At 44.4% G+C, this 19,270-nt stretch overlaps 2 protein-coding genes and 3 non-coding genes across 5 annotated transcripts in view; all 5 read right to left on the bottom strand.

The window, feature by feature from the left end:
• Positions 1–70: 70 nt before the first annotated feature.
• On the bottom strand, positions 71–3,318 carry polr2d (RNA polymerase II subunit D). The gene is made up of 4 exons (XM_038693310.1): positions 3,015–3,318; positions 1,585–1,765; positions 1,409–1,504; positions 71–322 (listed from the first exon to the last, which is right to left on the bottom strand). Exons 1-4 carry the CDS (start codon positions 3,091–3,093, stop codon positions 244–246), a joined length of 435 nt encoding a protein of 144 aa, XP_038549238.1. The 5' UTR covers positions 3,094–3,318; the 3' UTR covers positions 71–243.
• Positions 3,319–3,693: 375 nt separating this feature from the next.
• trnag-ucc lies at positions 3,694–3,765 on the bottom strand. The gene has a single exon. It is a non-coding gene; the product is annotated as a tRNA-Gly (tRNA).
• A 1,363-nt stretch (positions 3,766–5,128) lies between these two features.
• On the bottom strand, positions 5,129–5,200 carry trnag-ucc. Its single transcript has one exon. It is a non-coding gene; the product is annotated as a tRNA-Gly (tRNA).
• A 1,346-nt stretch (positions 5,201–6,546) lies between these two features.
• On the bottom strand, positions 6,547–6,618 carry trnag-ucc. The gene has a single exon. It is a non-coding gene; the product is annotated as a tRNA-Gly (tRNA).
• A 792-nt stretch (positions 6,619–7,410) lies between these two features.
• LOC119882929 (sodium/potassium-transporting ATPase subunit beta-3-like) overlaps positions 7,411–19,270 on the bottom strand; it is a 13,915-nt gene continuing 2,055 nt past the window's right edge. Inside the window, exons 2-7 of the mRNA XM_038693304.1 lie at positions 12,635–12,763; positions 11,808–11,906; positions 11,056–11,243; positions 9,225–9,275; positions 8,530–8,616; positions 7,411–8,431 (exon numbers count right to left, since the gene is read on the bottom strand). Coding sequence (XP_038549232.1) covers positions 8,264–8,431; positions 8,530–8,616; positions 9,225–9,275; positions 11,056–11,243; positions 11,808–11,906; positions 12,635–12,763 — 722 coding nt within the window. The 3' untranslated portion in view covers positions 7,411–8,263. The remainder of the gene's footprint in view (positions 8,432–8,529; positions 8,617–9,224; positions 9,276–11,055; positions 11,244–11,807; positions 11,907–12,634; positions 12,764–19,270) is intronic.

The raw sequence follows: 19,270 nt of genomic DNA, 5'->3' as shown, positions 1-19,270 counted from the left end.
AGGTCTCACAGGATGGACTAAATAAGACCAGAACCAGGAGGCCCCAGTACAAAGCAGGCAGAGGCGGTGATGTAGAAACAAAGTTTATTGTGACGTCAGGAACGTTGAGCTGAACAATAAAGCACCTGGAGGACTGTGATGTCATCAGATCACAGGATCAATTCAGTGGTCAGAAAGAAATTAAACACTGCAGGGAGGACAGGGACCTGAAGGGGGGCAGAGACCCAGACTGCAGTCCTGGTCTCAGTACTGGAAGCTTCTCTTGGTCTGGATGTCATCCAGGATCTGCTGCAGCTCCTCGTCTTCAAACCGACCCTCCAAACTGAAAACACACACACAAACACACATCAACACACACCTGAGCCTGTTAGCAGACGCTGAAGCTGCAGCGGCGGTAAAACAACTTTATTTATTTTTATTAAAGTTGAAGTCAAGACAGCGAACGAGACGGCAGATTAGAGCTGAGAAGATTCCCAGAACTCCAAGACTAAAAAGCTTCGCCCTGAGGCTCCTGTTACGGTCCTACTCACCGATCAGAGCGAGCACAGGGCGTGTACATTTTACAACAGCAGCCAAACTGGAGGAAAACATGTTAATGGCGCCGGCCGAGCCGCGGTATTGTCCGGCGTCTACTCAGACTGATGCGTTTCTGCAGCGGAGCGTTCAGCCTGACCTCTCTGAGAGCCCGCTCTGCTCGCTGCAGGCTAACGCTACATATCCTACATGGAGCATTTCAGAATAAGAGCGTTTTGCCCGTCTGACTTTGCAGAGTCATTCAGATTTTGTTCAGTTGTATTTTAGTGCTTCTGCCACGGTGAAGTAGCTACGTAGTTAAATTGTGTCTTTTCTTTGGTCTGTTTAACTGTGTTTATTGTTGATCTACGATCGGGAGTCTGCACATGGTGTTTTATTTTGAAAATCGACTTTCAGATTCTCTGTGCCGTTCTGAGTCTGACTTCCTGCCTGGTTCATCTGCTCTCACGTCGCTTCAGTCAGAAATAGACCGGCAGTGAATACTGAACTTTAGCAAAACTTATCCCAATCGTTCGGCTCTACTGCGGATGTGATTGGACGGCGCTGACTGTAGAATGGAGGGAGACGAGAGAGAGACAGGAAGTGTCCTAAGATCATCTGAAGCTAACAGGAAACAGCAGCTCTGTACAGCGAGTCTGCTGTAAAACAGAACCAGCCTACGGAACCCGGTCCAGCATCTGAGCAGAAAGACCCGGTGCCGGAGGACTTCCGATCCGAGTGCTGGATGGAAAAATCTAAACCCTCTAGACCTGATCGGATGTTGGTGATGACGATCCGCCAGGTTACAGCTGGCCGTTAAAAAGCAGCAGCAGCGGTCAGATGCTGCGACCCGGTTCTGGTTAGCGCATCTGGATCTGACGTGGATCAGACCTACCTGGGGATCAGGGCCTTGGCCTCCTCAGCAGCTTCAGGACACAGATTTGCTAAACTGGCCAACTCGAACTTGTGCAGCTTCTTCTGCAGGAGGAGACTGAGGACAGAGAGACAGAAGGGGGGCGTCAGATCCAGATCAGACCACAGAGACTCACACCGTGTCCACAAGAGGCTGACCTGCGGACGGCAGTGATGGTCTCCCGGTTCTTGAAGCGGCTGAACCGAGCCGTGTAGTTCAGGGTCTTCATGAAGACTTCGGACAGCTCCTGCTCGTCCTCGGCGCTCTCGTTCTGCTGCTTCCTGTGTTCCAGCAGCATGTGGACCTCCGAGTTCAGCAGTGTCTCCGCGTTCTCAAACTCTGCAACAACAACAACAACAACGACGCCACAGGCTCAGAGGAGCGGAACTGTACGAACAAGAGCACGGACGCCATGTTTGTAGTCCTGGGCAGTTTGTAGTTATACTGAATTTAAACAAAGATTTTAGCATTTAAATATTATCGTAAAATATAAATCCCGCACACTGTATGAACCCTAGGGTGACCAGACGTCCCCAGAAATGTCCCCGCTTTTAAATGAGTGTTAATCACAGACTGTAGAAGGCGTTAACAGACCTGAAATCAGATTTTACATGTCCAGAAACTGATTCTCATCTGCGGGAGTGCAGCAGCATGTTAAACCTGTACCGACCAGTTTCTTTACGTCTACGGCTGCTTTTATCTGGATCAAACTGACATGACGTGCAAATAAACACCACTTTATATCCGCGGTAACAGCAAAGGTTTGTCTTTGTGAAACTTTTAACGGAATAATCACAACTGTGGCCAAATGAAGTGTTTATAGCGTAACCAGGCCTGACATTTACGTGATTATAGGCAACAACTGAAGCCTGCTGCTGCTGCTGCTGCTGGAAAATGTGTTTGGTAGGCGTGTGTCTCATATTCTTGTTTATATTTAGAAAACGGGACTGTAGGCTTATAATCAACACGACTTACTGCTGATTTATATTAAAAATAATGATCTCGTTTACAATTATCCTTAATAACATACTCTAATTTATCTAATCTGCTGTGTACCGACAGATCCAGACCTTTTTTACCTGTTCAAATACCTTTAAATGTCCAATACAGCGTGTGTATTTGCCAGAAAGTGACCGCAGCCTCTACTTGTTGACTGAAAGGTAGATTCTGCCCTGAAATGACTTGATTATATTCATGAGGGTTATATCTGTGAGATTATAACTCACCTAGTACTTTTTACCTCTAAAAATACCTCTAAATGGCCAAAACAGCCCATAAAATGCAGTATTCTACTAACCTTACTGACTGAAAGCTAGTTTCTGCCTCAAAATGACTTGCTGTCATTCAGAAGACTTATATTTGACAGATTATAAGACCGAAAACGCCCCTTCCCTTAATTTCATATATAAAAACATTATATATGTTTTGTCAGTGCACAATGTTTGAAAATGAAAACTGTTGTTTTCTTTGTTTGTAACCGGAAACTCCGAGATAAGCTTCCGCGTTATCCCGCAGTGTCTCGTGGCGGGAACGAGCTGGCATGAATAACGTGCGGCAGGGTGAAATCAGTGTGTAAACAAACACCGACCTTTAGGAAACAGCAGCTGGGAAGCATCTTCTTCAACATCACCGACGTGAGCAGGAGCCGCGCCGCCTCCGGCCGCCATGACACACAGCGGCTAACGGCTAACGGCTAACTGGCATCAGAGGAGACACAAAAACGGCGGGCGGCGGCAGCAGCCGGTCCGGAGCTTAAAGTCCGGCTCCCGGAGGCTCCCGGCGGTCTGAGGACGGACTAGGTGGACCGGAGAAGTTTCAGCAGCCTGAAAACGGACGCGGGTTTCTCCTCGGCGCCTTTTCAGTCACACAAAAACACGAACAACCGCTTCCGAGTCTGAAGAGTATCATTTCCGGTCTGTAGCCAGCCTCCTTCAAAATAAAAGGAGTGTCCAACAGCGCCCCCCGGCGGACAGTAAATGTCACAGCACTGAGTCTTACGAGCAGTTTACTACATGTGTATAAACAGATTTAAAAGATATAAAAGTGGAATAAACAGATGTTGTCCAAACATATTATAGGCCAGAGGATTTCTACAAATATATAAATGTAAAACTGACATAATATAAAAAAGAATTAAAAATGCACTTAAACCAGTGAGACAATTTTTCATTATCCAGTCATTTCATTTCTTACCTGCTGTAACTAATCCTATCGCCATCGTTGAAATTAAAACTGAAGTCTGTCAGCGGGGGGAAAAAATACACGTTTGCGTTGGCCGGGAATCGAACCCGGGTCAACTGCTTGGAAGGCAGCTATGCTAACCACTATACCACCAACGCATCTGGTGAGCAGGGCTCCTCTGTCTGATGTGGCGTCCAACATCTGGCCCGCGATCAGCTTTTTATACATAGCGTATCTCCAAACGGTTAAATCTGTTTCTAACAGAAATCTGAAACCTTTGTAAAAAGGAGCTTCTCAGAGCCGACAGGTCGGGGTTATTTTCTGATCTACCTTTTTACATCCAGTCTATGATACGAACACCTGTGGGAGCAGGAGCTGAATTCGTTCTTTAAAGAGGAAACATGTTTAATAAATGTTCAGTATCATAAATCTAAAGAACAAACAGTAGAGTTTCTGCTAAACAAGAAGATTAGAATTAAGATTTTCCCTCAACAGGTAACTTCAGCCACCCGTCGTTCATCTAAAGGCCACAGCGTCTAAAACTAACCTTGGCTGTTTAATGCCAACATTAGCTGTAACTTAGCTGTTTAATGCTAATGTTAGCTGTAATGTAGCTGTTTAACTCCAACATAAGCTGTTACTTAGCTGTTTTATGCTATTGTTAGCTGTAACGTAGCTGTTTAACGCCAACGTTAGCTGTAATGTAGCTGTTTAACGCGTAACGTTAGCTGTTACTTAGCTGTTTTATGCTTATTTTAGCTGTTACTTAGCTGTTTAATGCTAACAGTAGCTGTTACTTAGCTGTTTTATGCTTATTTTAGCTGTTACTTAGCTGTTTAATGCTAATGTTAGCTGATATGTAGCTGTTTTATGCCAAAGTTAGTTGTTACTTAGCTGTTTAATGCTAACAGTAGCTGTAAGTTAGCTGTTTTATGCTAAAGTTAGCTGTTACTTAGCTGTTTTATGCTATTGTTAGCTGTAACGTAGCTGTTTTATGCTAATGTTAGCTGATACTTAGCTGTTTAATGCTAACAGTAGCTGTCAGTTAGCTGTTTTATGCCAAAGTTAGTTGTTACTTAGCTGTTTAATGCTAACATTAGCTGTTACTTAGCTGTTTTATGCTAAAGTTAGCTTTCACTTAGCTGTTTTATGCTAAAGTTAGCTGTCACTTAGCTGTTTTATGCTAAAGTTAGCTGTCACTTAGCTGTTTTATGCTAACGTTAGCCATGACCGCTCAGGGCTGAAGCTAAATGCTACAGTTCAGGTGAACATGAGAAGGAACGTGGCGGCAGCGTTGGCTATCGTTTCAAATATGTCAGTTCTGGTTCTGATCCCCACAGATCTCGTCATGGCTTTCTGATGAAATCCAAATGTGTAAATCAGCTTTAAAACCAGACTGACCTCATCTGTCCCTCCCTCCGGTTTTTACTTTATTAGCTGCTGTTTCTAATTTCACCATCTTTGACGTCAGATATCAGCCTGCAGCCTGGTGAAAAAGTTCCACGCCAAGGAGAACAGATCTGCGTTGGCCGGGAATCGAACCCGGGTCAACTGCTTGGAAGGCAGCTATGCTAACCACTATACCACCAACACATCTGGTGAGCAGGGCTCCTCTGTCTGATGTGGCGTCCAACATCTGGCCCGCGATCAGCTTTTTATACACAGCGTATCTCCAAACGGTTAAATCTGTTTCTAACAGAAATCTGAAACCTTTGTAAAAAGGAGCTTCTCAGAGCCGACAGGTCGGGATTATTTTCTGATCTACCTTTTTACATCCAGTCTATGATACGAACACCTGTGGGAGCAGGAGCTGAATTCGTTCTTTAAAGAGGAAACATGTTTAATAAATGTCGTCCCCCGTCGTCCATCTAAAGGCCACAGCGTCTAAAACTAACCTTGGCTGTTTAATGCCAACGTTAGCTGTAACTTAGCTGTTTAATGCTAATGTTAGCTGTAATGTAGCTGTTCATGTAATGTAACTTCAGCCACCCGTCGTCCATCTAAAAGCCACAGCGTCTAAAACTAACCTTGGCTGTTTAATGCCAACGTTAGCTGTAACTTAGCTGTTTAATGCTAATGTTAGCTGTAATGTAGCTGTTTAACTCCAACATAAGCTGTTACTTAGCTGTTTTATGCTATTGTTAGCTGTAACGTAGCTGTTTAACGCCAACGTTAGCTGTAATGTAGCTGTTTAACGCGTAACGTTAGCTGTTACTTAGCTGTTTTACGCTTATTTTAGCTGTTACTTAGCTGTTTAATGCTAACAGTAGCTGTTACTTAGCTGTTTTATGCCAAAGTTAGTTGTTACTTAGCTGTTTAATGCTAACAGTAGCTGTAAGTTAGCTGTTTTATGCTAAAGTTAGCTGTTACTTAGCTATTTTATGCTATTGTTAGCTGTAACGTAGCTGTTTTATGCTAATGTTAGCTGATACTTAGCTGTTTAATGCTAACAGTAGCTGTCAGTTAGCTGTTTTATGCCAAAGTTAGTTGTTACTTAGCTGTTTAATGCTAACAGTAGCTGTCAGTTAGCTGTTTTATGCTAAAGTTAGCTTTCACTTAGCTGTTTTATGCTAAAGTTAGCTGATACTTAGCTGTTTAATGCTAACAGTAGCTGTCAGTTAGCTGTTTTATGCTAACGTTAGCAGTGACCGCTCAGGGCTGAAGCTAAATGCTACAGTTCAGGTGAACATGAGAAGGAACGTGGCGGCAGCGTTGGCTATCGTTTCAAATATGTCAGTTCTGGTTCTGATCCCCACAGATCTCGTCATGGCTTTCTGATGAAATCCAAATGTGTAAATCAGCTTTAAAACCAGACTGACCTCATCTGTCCCTCCCTCCGGTTTTTACTTTATTAGCTGCTGTTTCTAATTTCACCATCTTTGACGTCAGATATCAGCCTGCAGCCTGGTGAAAAAGTTCCACGCCAAGGAGAACAGATCTGCGTTGGCCGGGAATCGAACCCGGGTCAACTGCTTGGAAGGCAGCTATGCTAACCACTATACCACCAACGCATCTGGTGAGCAGGGCTCCTCTGTCTGATGTGGCGTCGAACATCTGGCCCGCGACCAGTCGCAGGACAACAGCCTTTAACATGTGTTAAATGAAACAAATGGAACGTGAGCTCCGAATGTTTCTACCATAAATAATGACGTTAGATTTAGTTACTGTTGGACAAACATCTTTAATTCTTTTTACTTCACAGATTCCTTAATAAAGGGAACTGGAGGACCTCTACAGATTGTAGTCACTAGATGAACTGCATGGCGTGCAGGAGGACGTGTGATTAAGCGTTTCCATTATCTGCTGACTGACTCGCCTTTTTTTGGAGGATGAAGTAATTGTTTCCACCTTTATGGCCCGCAAGAAACAACACGGTGAAAGAACTGTAGTTTCCCCGCAGCACGCCGTGTCACTGACCTCCGCGTCACATAGTTAGACAGCGTAGAAAAGAGCAGTTGTCTTTTCCTGAGTCCTTATGAATTCACCTTCACATCTGTTTAGGTTTAGAGTCAAATGTTTATTTGTCTCAGAGATTTTTATTAGAATTAAAGATTATGAGTAGTTTAAGGTCTTGTCATTACGCAGCTATAATAAGCCTACGGTCTACTTTTTTTTACTTTACTTTAAAATAAAAACTGGTTGTCACATTACACAAGAAATAAAATACACAGAAAGTATCCGTGTCGGCAGTCCCAGCCTGGGTATTACTTGGTATCGGATCGTAAAGGCGGTAAGTGGTGTCGCACATCGCTACCTGTCATCGTTCCTTCAGCAGACAGAAACGTAAAAAAAACATGAATCTGTTTGTTTTAGAGTCTTTTATTCAGGATAGAAACTGCTGAGTCGTCAGGATCAATAATCACACAACACTCAAAGTCACGTTTAAAAATCTGTGCGCGTGGTTGTACAGTCGGGTTACAGTGGGAGGAGCTTAACAGATTCATAAACTATATATTAGCATTATTTCTGACAGTTTGTCCTGTAGAGGGCGCTCTCTGCTGCAGGTCTACGCAGAGCGCCCCCTGCAGGAGCCGTTGCCATCATCGTTAATAATCTGTCCCTAACACAGAGTCACAGTGACACGACTTTAAAACAGGAAGCTAGAATTCAGGTGAAACATGAAACACAGCGATCCGGCTGCTGGACCGTCCCTGAACGAGTTCACGCCGAGTCACATGTTCAGCGTGGTGTTCTATTACAAAGGCATGAAGCTGATTACCGGGTCACTGAGCTGGTTTCTGTAACGGACTACTGGGATCGTATTAAAACACTATCATACACACATCTGAAAACAGCTCACAACAGACCTGATCCGCTCCAGCTGTCTGAACGGGTTAAACTGGAGTCACTCTGGTTTATGTTTGGTCTACTGAGGAGCACATCTGTAGTAAAGAAAAACATCTGGACCAGGGTTAGGGTTAACCGGGTCTGAACCAGATCAGGTCTGAAACAGATCAGTTCTAAAGGGTTCTGGCAGTGTAACCATATTTAGCTCTCAGTGGTCCAGATCTGGTTTCCTGATAACAGTCTGAACAGGATAAACCAGATTCAGACGTCAAGGATTAGATCAGGTCTGGATTACGACGTGTCAAGAACTGGAGGGGTGTTTCCAGTTAAAATTCAGTTTGTGGTGTCCATGGAAACCGGTGAGTCCCGTCACTCCGACACTTTGACCCGGAAGTTGACCCGACCCATAAACTTGTCCCGGTCGTCGTTGTTACGCAGGTCTGAACCCTCAACTTTACACTCCACCGCCAGCTCCACGTTGTAGTCTTCTTTTGTCAACAACAACTGCACCGCGACCAGGGGCTGCACGTAGTCCGGCTGTCGACGCAGAGAAAAGTTTCCAGTTCCAAGAGCTTTGTATTAAACTCCATTAAATAAAAACAGTACTGCAGATGAACTCGTCAGTGTTTACTCACATGAGCTTTCTTGCCGTAGTACGGGAAAAACATTCTGTCCAGACGACCTTCTGATGGGAAGTACTGCATCTGTAACGGGCCGTCTCTCTACCACACAGACAGATTCATTAGAATACGAAGACTAATTCTTTAAATGCAATGAACCTTTTGATCTGAAGGATCTCCGGGTTCTGACCCGCTCCAGTTTCATCACAATAACAGCCATGCAGACAAATAACGGTACGAAATACTGACACTTTGGGCCCAATGTGGACATTTTCACTTACGGGTGTCCTCACTGTTGTTGCCAGCGGTTTAGACATTAACGGCTGTATGATGTGTTATTTTGAGGGGACAGCAAATTTACACTGTTATACAAGCTGCACACTCACTACTTTACGTTGTAGCAAAGGGTCATTTCTTCAGTGATGAAGATATATAAACATAATCTCAAACTGTAAAATATATCTGCATGTGTCACACAGTAAAAATATTATCACTGATTCATGAATGTTATTCTATATAAAACTAAACAGTTTAAATGTTTGTGCAGTTCTGTTTCAGGTCCCCCCGGTCTTCGCTTATTGATAGTGATTCATCAGCACCTGTTTTCTGTAATAATTTAATCAAACTTCTGAAGCTAAAGTCGCATTTCTCCACCCCTGCCTTAAACCTTTGCACAGTACTGTGTGTGTGTTTATCTGTGTGTGTCTCACCTTGGCCGTGCAGTTGATGTAGGGGTCTCCTCTGGGTTTCAGTCCGATCACCTACACGCAGACTGTTGTTTAGTGCATCATAGTTTTCTTTATTATGTTTTAATTTTTATTAAGTCTATTTTATTTTAGAAATTATATTTGCAATGATGAAATAAAAATCTGAGGACACGTCAGGTATGTGAACCTGCAGCGTACAGATGCTTCAGGTAACTCAGTGGTGAAACTCACCTCACTAACATGGAGGAGGATTTAAACACAGCACAGATAAAAGAAACAGAACCGACTCGCAGGTTTCCACATGCAGAAGACACAGTGCTCTACTACTAGTTCCTAATTTTCATTTTACAAAAAATTCCACGTCCTTATTAAACAGACGCAATAGAAAATAAAAACACAGTGCTTCGTTAATATCAGTTCAACTACAAGCTGCTTCAGGATGTTAAAACCTGGATGACCTGTAATTTTCCAATGTTAAACTCAGATAAAAGTGAAGTTATTGCTCTGGGGCCTAAGCACCTCCGTGACGCATTATCTAAAGATATAGTTTCCCTGGATGGCATCGCCCTGGCCTCCAGCACCACTGTGAGGAATCTTGGAGTTATCTTTGATCAGGACATGTGGTTTAAGTCTCACATTAAGCAAATTTCAAGGACCGCCTTTTTTCACCTACGTAATATTGCGAAAATCAGCAACATCCTGTCTAAAAATGATGCAGAAAAACTAGTCCATGCATTTGTCACTTCTAGGCTGGATTACTGCAATTCCTTATTATCAGGCTGCTCGAAAAAGTCCATTAAGACTCTTCAGCTGATCCAGAATGCTGCAGCTCGTGTTCTGACAGGAACCAGGAAAAGAGATCACATTTCTCCTGTTTTAGCTTCTTTGCATTGGCTTCCAGTAAAATCCAGAATAGAATTTAAAATCATTCTTCTTACCTACAAAGCTCTTAATGGTCAGGCACCATCTTATCTTAAAGAGCTCATAGTACCTTACTACCCCACCAGAGCACTGCGCTCCCAGAATGCAGGGTTACTTGTGGTTCCTAGAGTCTCCAAAAGTAGACTAGGAGCCAGAGCGTTCAGCTATCAAGCTCCTCTCCTGTGGAACCAGGTTCCAGTTTGGGTTCAGGAGGCAGACACCATCTCCACATTTAAGAGTAGGCTTAAGACTTTCCTCTTTGATAAAGATTATAGTTAGGGCTGGCTCAGGTGAGTCCTGAACCATCCCTTAGTTATGCTGCTATAGGCCTAGACTGCCGGGGGATTTCCCATGATGCACTGAGCTCCTCTCTCCTCTACTTTCTCTCCCTCTGTATGCAACCTCATCCCATTATTGCATGTTACTAACACAACTTCTCCCCTTTCCGGTAGTCTTGTGCTTTCTCGTCCCTCTCCTCTCTCCTATCACTTCCTGCAGGTGTTTCTGGCTCTGGAGCTGTGGAGTCTGGATCTGTGGTTGTGGGCTTCCTGCTGTCCCCATGTTCCTACCCCCCCTCGCTACTATTATTACTAGTCCTATTATTATTATTTGTATATTACCCTTGGCCTCCCCCCCCTCAGTCCAGGTTCGTCTTGAGGTCTCTGCCTGTTAAAGGGAGTCATCCCTGCCAGTTTTTCCTCACGGTGGGATCTGTTGGGTCTATATCATAAAGAGCAGAGTCTGGACCAGGAGATTCTCTTATGATTCGTGCTTTATTAATAAATTTAATGGAACTGCTTCATGACTGAAACCTGAAACCATCAGAGTCAGAATCTTCTGTTGTTCTGATGAGACACATGGATTTCTGATCCATGAACATCCTGACAGACTGGAGGAGAAGTGTTCTACTGACCCGGTTCATCTTGATGATGATGCATGGTTTCCCCTCAGCGTATCCGAAGCTGGTGTCGGGCAGACCGGAGCACTGACGCAGCGTACTGCGTTTGAACTGACACACCTTCTTGATCAGCTCGCCGTCCTGTTCCGTGTATTCGCCCACCAGACACAAGTCGTTCCTCTCCTGGAGGCTGTCGTTGTAATCTGCAGAGACACAACAGGAAGCAACGCCTCCGGTAAAAGGCCAGCTGGACTTTTATTGTGAAGGCCACAATGTTCAGGGATTTGCTGAAGTCAAGGAGGAAACCAATCAGCAATCAGCCTCAAGTCTCAGAACAAACCTCTGAAAGTGCTTCTTTAATAACTCAGCTGTACGCTTATAGTCAGTATGCAGACACGTCGCGTCAGTGAATAAACTGTCACTCATGATGTGAGACGGAACATACCTCCTAAAATAATGTCCATCTGAGCGACATTTCGCTGACTGCGTTTAAATTTACTACATTTACAGCCACGCCGACCTTTTACTGACGTTCATCCCAGCAGACAAACTCATAAACACAGAACGCATCTTCCTTGCAGCTCCACTCCATGTTCCACCCGGGAGTCACGACGACACCCAGTGGAAAGATTCAGTATTACTGGCCCGGTATTAGGCTTAACATCAAACTGGCTTGAACTAACTCCCCCCCCCCGATCAATAAACACTTTTTACTGAATCCAACCCTCAGTGTTTAGCTCTGCTGCAGGATGTGTACTTGTACTCACTCTGCAGGAGGTCGTGCAGTTGTTGGATGTACTGGTTGTAGTTTGTCGGGTCACTGCGGTTGAAGGAGATTTCAGCTGTGTGAGGACGAATCACCAAACCTGCAATCAACAAAACAAATCTATAATTAATAATCAAACTGTGAAAATAAACGGCTTCAACAGCAGAGGGATAAAGGCTGTCATGGCAACAACTGCTTCATCCTGACACCTGCCGGTTCACACCTGTATGTTCACACCTACTGGTTCACACCTGTTGGTTCTCACCTGTCGATTCACACGTACTGGTTCACACCTGTCTGTTCACACCTGTTGATTCACACCTGTCTATTCACACGTATTTGTTCACACCTGTTGGTTCTCACCTGTTGGTTCTCACCTGTCGATTAACACCTGTCTGTTCACACATGTCTTCACATGTCCTGGTTCACACCTGTCTGTTCACACCTGTTGACATTCACACCTTTCTGTTCACACGTGCTTGTTCACACCTGTCGATTCACACCTATCTGTTCACGCGTGCTGGTTCACACCTGTCTGTTCACACCTGTCTTCAAACGTGCTGGTTTACACCTGTCTGTTCACATATGTCGATTCACACCTGTCTGTTTATACCTAAAGTATCTGTTCACATGTGCTGGTTCACACCTGTCTGTTCACACCTGTCTTCACACGTGCTAATTCACACCTGTCTGTTTACACCTGTTGGTTCACACCTGTCTGTAACATCTGCATGTGTTTCAGTTTGTCTATTTAACACTTATTATTACCTATTTCAGGTAAAAGTCTGTCAGGAAGTGCAGTGAAAGAGTTGGAACGTGAGGACTCACCTGGATTGGCCACTCGGTCCTGATGGCGGGGGACGTTTTCGTCCAGAGTCTGTAACATCACCCACATGGTGAGGGTGAACATTCCCGCCAGGAAGCCGTAGAAGACGAAGTAGAAGAGGAGGATGAGCCCTGAGGGGGAGGATTCAACAAGACTTTATTTAGACTTCTGTCCAATCAGATCAGCTGATCCGTTAAACAAAGACTTCTGGTTTCTCCTTGTTGTTTCTCCCCCTGAGCGAGGACTGTCTACCAGCCCCCTCTCTTCACCTGTGCCCTCCTTCCTTCCCTGATCTGCCCGGCAGTAACCCCCCCCCCACCTGCTTTTCCCAGATCAGCCTGGCAGCATATTTTCTAGCCCACACTCCAGACACACAAGTGGGTAAGCCAACATGGCGGTGACCTCAGCTAGCTCGAGTGCTGTTCCTTCCTTCAGGGACTGCCAGAGCTGCCTGTGTCAGACCTGAGTGCTACATGCCGTTGATCCTGAGTCCTGGGACATCCAGAGGACGGCGGCAGCGCTCCTTCCAGGGGAACGCGAGGCCGGCGGGACGGGAACCAGCCTCAACCTGCTGCTCGACTCTGTGGCAGGCAGGTATTTTTGATCTGCCACTCAGAAATGTTATCGTGCTAACACAGCATCATTTCACAGTCAGTATATTTACACATCGCAGGGCTCCGGACTAACTTTCTGCACTGGTGCGCCACTAAATGTTTCCCAGTAGCTTCATAACAGAATATTCTGAACACACTGATCACGTAAATGAGTGTAAACACCTGCAGGGAAATCTTTCTTTATCTCAATCACAGCACAAACAGAAAATGGTCAAAACTTCTTTCTGTAAAACTAATCTTAAGAAGTGCTGACAAACTGAAAAGACGCATCATTTCAGTGGAGGGCTAACATGAAGTTAGTGGAGGGCTAACAGGGAGTTAATGGAGGGCTAACATGAAGTTAATGGAGGGCTAACATGAAGTTAATGGAGGGCTAACAGGGAGTTAATGGAGGGCTAACATGAAGTTAATGGAGGGCTAACAGGGAGTTAATGGAGGGCTAACAGGGAGTTAATGGAGGGCTAACATGAAGTTAATGGAGGGCTAACAGGGAGTTAATGGAGGGCTAACATGAAGTTAATGGAGGGCTAACAGGGAGTTAATGGAGGGCTAACAGGGAGTTAATGGAGGGCTAACAGGGAGTTAGTGGAGGGCTAACATGAAGTTAATGGAGGGCTAACATGAAGTTAATGGAGGGCTAACAGGGAGTTAATGGAGGGCTAACATGAAGTTAATGGAGGGCTAACAGGGAGTTAATGGAGGGCTAACATGAAGTTAATGGAGGGCTAACATGAGTTAATGGAGGGCTAACAGGGAGTTAATGGAGGGCTAACATGAAGTTAATGGAGGGCTAACAGGGAGTTAATGGAGGGCTAACATGAAGTTAATGGAGGGCTAACATGAAGTTAATGGAGGGCTAACAGGGAGTTAATGGAGGGCTAACAGGGAGTTAGTGGAGGGATATCAGGGAGTTAATGGAGGGCTAACATGAAGTTAATGGAGGGCTAACAGGGAGTTAATGGAGGGCTAACATGAAGTTAGTGGAGGGCTAACATGAAGTTAGTGGAGGGCTAACATGAAGTTAATGGAGGGCTAACATGAAGTTAATGGAGGGCTAACAGGGAGTTAATGGAGGGCTAACATGAAGTTAATGGAGGGCTAACAGGGAGTTAATGGAGGGCTAACATGAAGTTAATGGAGGGCTAACAGGGAGTTAATGGAGGGCTAACAGGGAGTTAGTGGAGGGATATCAGGGAGTTAATGGAGGGCTAACATGAAGTTAGTGGAGGGCTAACATGAAGTTAGTGGAGGGCTAACATGAAGTTAGTGGAGGGCTAACATGAAGTTAATGGAGGGCTAACAGGGAGTTAATGGAGGGCTAACATGAAGTTAGTGGAGGGCTAACATGAAGTTAGTGGAGGGCTAACATGAAGTTAGTGGAGGGCTAACATGAAGTTAGTGGAGGGCTAACATGAAGTTAGTGGAGGGCTAACATGAAGTTAGTGGAGGGCTAACATGAAGTTAGTGGAGGGCTAACAGGGAGTTAATGGAGGGCTAACATGAAGTTAGTGGAGGGCTAACAGGGAGTTAATGGAGGGCTAACATGAAGTTAGTGGAGGGCTAACATGAAGTTAGTGGAGGGCTAACATGAAGTTAGTGGAGGGCTAACAGGGACACTGTTGGCAGTGACGCATGGGCTAACATGAAGCTAGCGAATGGCAAGATGGCGAACTGAGCACACGGTAATCTAGAGCTCCGTTTGTTTGTCCCCAAACTCTCTGACTAGTCCTTCTTTTAAAACTAAAAAATTCCACCAACACAACTACGTGGATACTTGACCCATTTGGCTGCGCCATGATTGCACAATGCCAAAGAAATAAAAGACAGACAGTCCAAAACTCAAACTCTGGAAAAGGAGGTGACAAGGATCGGGACAGAAAACGTCACTTTAAAAGAGAGAGTCCTGGAACGAGAGCGTCACAAACGGCGCTGGAATCTGGAACGAGAGAGAGGGTGATCCTACTCCAAATCGCTCCACGCTGGCCTGACAGGATGGACGGGATCATCGTCTCCGTGCACCGCCGGGGCAAAAGAGAGGGAGCTAAACATAAGCAAGTAATAATGCAGTCCACCACCAGGCACCGCAGAGGGGAGCTCTGCCGTCTGACCAAGAGATCAGCAGTGTGCAAGGAGCTGAATGTAAGTTCCTAGCAGGCCAGAGGAGCGGGTCAGGGGGCCTACTTCAGGGGCCCAACTGGAGACATAAATGGGAAAAGAATTGTGGTTCCTTTACCACATCCTCACATCACTGTGAAGAAATGTGTTTAATTTCTATGATGTACCTCATGTTGTGAAGTGGTAAGTTACTGTTTAATGTTCACTGTTGATTCTCATTTCTGTTTCATTTCAGTCAGTGCGATGGTCTCAGGATCTTATCTTCTCTTTTATTATCCTGGGAAATGTCTTTACAACAGGAGCCAAAACAAAACTCTACTCTCTGAAATTGATGATCTCATTAAATATTTGAAATTAAGTTGTCCAACAACTGATATTATATAAGGAGGAGACTTCAATGTGGTATTTAATGCACGGTGAGACTGCTCACCAACCACGTTTCGCTGTATCGCTGTAACCCTCATTTAGTTTCTGTAGCACTCATAATCTTTCCAACACATTTACACCCTAACTTTATAAACTTGTCTTGGTTCAATCAAATTAAAGATTGACTTTTGGTTATTCTCTGACAGTGTTAAAGATTTAGTATCTGACTGCTCTCTATCTTCTGCTCCTCTATCCGAGCACTGCTTCATCAGTCTCACTTTAAAACCCAGTAATAATCACAAACGGAACAAGGGTTACTGGAAACTCAATGCCAGCTTGTTACAGTCTGAAACGTATTGCCAAGGGCTTAATTTATGAAACTACTCAAGACTCCAACCTTCTGTCTTCTAGCTCCAAATGGGAATATTTAAAATTCAGAATAAGAAACTTTTCAATATCTTTCAGGAAACAATTGAAACAATCTGCCCTTTTAGAGGAGGCCAATTTGACAAGAGAAAAGTCTCTGCTGTAATAAACCGACACTTACGGATGCTGACAAAAGAAAACTACGTACACTACAAACCAAGTTAGATAATATTTATACAAGAAACACAAACGGAGCCTTCATCAGATCCAGAGTGGATCGAGGAAGGAGAAAGATTAGAGAAACAGATTAGAGAAACCCCGCCAGGAAAGAAATAATATAGGAACAGTGGTCATTAATGAAAACGAGTGCTCTGATCCTAAAACTATAACCAATGAAACTTATTCCTTTTACAGCAATTTATATTCTTCTAGATTCTCAGCTGAGGCAACAGAGGCCTTCTTTTATAAAATCAGAGGGCTAATGAGCGTGAAAAGGCGTTGCAGTGTCTGACTTCTGAGCACTCTATCAACACGTCTGGGAGCATATCAAAGCACTTTATCTGAAACACTTAAAGAAACCTTTAAACCCCCGGTCACTTCCACAGACGCCGACGCAAGGTGAAAATGTTCTCATTCCAGAACCAAAAAAAAAATCCCAAAATCTTGGACATCTGGAGACGATGAGACTCTTAAACAATGAAACTGCTAACACACATATTTTCAAATCGTCTAAAGGAGAGTCAAATAATAAGTGACACTCGATCAGGATTCATGAGAGGAAGATCAACACACAATAATTTGAATACAATGAGCATGTAAAGGACGATGGCTTTATTCTCTTTTAGGATTTTTGACACGGTTGAACGCTCCTTTATTTTTTAAGGCTTCGGGGAAAAATTTAGAAACACTGCAAAATGTTTTTATAGCGACACCCACAGCTCAGCCTCTCCATCAGGTGGCACCACGGCTGCTCCATCTCCCCCTCACTCTTCAGAATCACAGCTGAAATGTTGTCAATCCTCATCATAAATCGAAACGTTATCGAACAGTTAAATGTCTTTGATAACAACTTTGATAACAACTCCGTTTCTTCAAAGTGTTGAGAGGTCCCAAAGGCGACTGAAACTATAAACTCATTCTCAAAAGCATATGGGTTATTATCTATGCATGACTGCCACCTAGAGGCAGCATGTGGCATCCCCATTAAAACTAAAATCCTTGGCATCTAACCAAAGACACTGAGTTGAAACCTTAAATGTCTGCAACAAAACGGATGATTGTAAATCAAGGTCAGACAGATGGTTAAGTGCAGATCTTTCTCTGTTTGGTCGCATCTATATAACCAGAGCCTTCCCCAGCCTGTCCTCTGTCTGTCCCCAACAAAGCTGCAAAACCATCAGAACATTAAACTTCGATTACATCTGCAAGAGCGACTATAGTGAAAGACTGAAGATGGCAACAAGTCAGAGACTTGCCCACTGCAACACAGCTGAAACGCTGCTTCTCTAAAGAAACTACGTACAGATTTCTTACCTTTATCACCAAAAGCTAAAGAGCTTTCAATTACATATTTCCTTAAAGAGACCACCTCTCATTAAGATTAACTTTGGTATTCTGTGATGAGGACGTAGAAACCTCTTCTTCTTCTTCTTCTTCTGCCCTGACGTGTGATTGGCTGGAGCCTCATCTCCACTCTCTCTCCAGTTTAGAGATCACACCACATTTGGAATTATAAAGACAAACAAATACGAGCTGCTTTTAATTATCTCGGGTAAATTTTTCATCCACAATTGTAAATGTATTTAAAACACTGTCTTCAAGAAAGAATTTTGTCTTCTCATCCAGCTACGCCTGATTGTTTTGTGTTTATAATTCCAATAAATATCTGGGGGATCTGAACAGGAAGTTAAGCTGGCTCACCGGCAGAAGTCAGCACAGTGGAATATAGAAACCCGCCGCCAGCTAGCGTTTTGGAGGCGTAACTGCAGAGCGACGCACACGTATAATGCCTTGCCAACGCCGTAGGTATGGGCTTTGAGTCATCGTAGGAATATAAATCTAGCGCCCCTTCTCTGCTTCCGATTGGCTCTCACCTTCTTCCACCAGTGAGTTTTGGGCAGAACACAGACAGAGATGCAGCCGACCAAAGACTGTCGTGTGCGTCACTGCCAACAGTTTACCAGCATTTGGCGGGTGCTGATTTCAGGGTTTTGGTTTGAGGTTCTGCTCATTTCCTGTTATTTTGTAATCGTCTGTCTCTATGCTGCCTTGTGTCAGCATTAATTGTCAGGTCGCCGTTTGTCGTCCTGTTGATCTGTCGGCGATCCCGACCCGTCGTCGGCCTGGGTCTCTTCCTGTTTGGTCACTTCCTGTGAGTTCTGGATTTACGCTTCACACCTGCCTGTCTGGATTCTGGATCACTGCTCCTCTTTTGTCGGCAGATATTTGCGTTGCTCTGTCGGATGACTTTGTTGGACTGCTTCGCGTGTTGAACATTAACTCTACCTGCTTTACTTCAGTGTCAGTGATCGGGTCATAATCCCGTTTCCTGTGTACTCTGTGTACCTGGAAGAACTGATGCTCTCCAGCGAGGAGGCTCTGACTGAGTCTGTCCTACAAACACAGATTTAAATGTGAAAGCAGTTTCTCGTGATTCTGTCTCAGCTTTTATGTTGCTGAGAGTAAATGCAGCTTGTTGTGGGTCTCACGCAGCCTGGCAGGCAACTCTGCCTGACAAGACAACTTCAGGGGAACAAAATCCCCAGTGCATGCTGTTAGAGAGAGAGAGAGTGATAGAGAGAGGTTCAGATGAAGTGATGGCTCCGAGGCTGCAGCTAAAAATAACCACATCTGTAGAAGCGGTTATGAGACGCTGCAGTGCATTCTGGGTAATTAAAATGTGCCGAAATTGTGAGTGCATTGGTGTCCTTTACATTTTAAAGGAGTGGACGGGTCTAAAGGTTTTGTCTGTGCATGTGTTTGTGTGTCTCTGGTCAAGGTCCAGGTCCTGGTCCCAGTGGCAGCAGACTAACCACAGACATCCTTCTCTCTAAACACATCTTCCAGCTCTTCCTGGTTGGTCCAGGTCTGGTGGGATGTGTAGTCCTCCATTGTGTTCTGGTCTGCCCCAGGGTCTCCTCTTGGTCAGATGTTGACCCACCTCAGCTGACTCAACAG

This window comes from Micropterus salmoides, unplaced genomic scaffold, assembly GCF_014851395.1.
Source record: "Micropterus salmoides isolate LMB-PRFRI ecotype aquatic unplaced genomic scaffold, ASM1485139v1 Ms_hic_scaffold_3, whole genome shotgun sequence".
Classification (NCBI taxonomy): Eukaryota; Metazoa; Chordata; class Actinopteri; order Centrarchiformes; family Centrarchidae; genus Micropterus; species Micropterus salmoides.
Note: the sequence above shows the minus strand (reverse complement) of the source record. Positions and strands in the feature narration are given on the sequence as shown.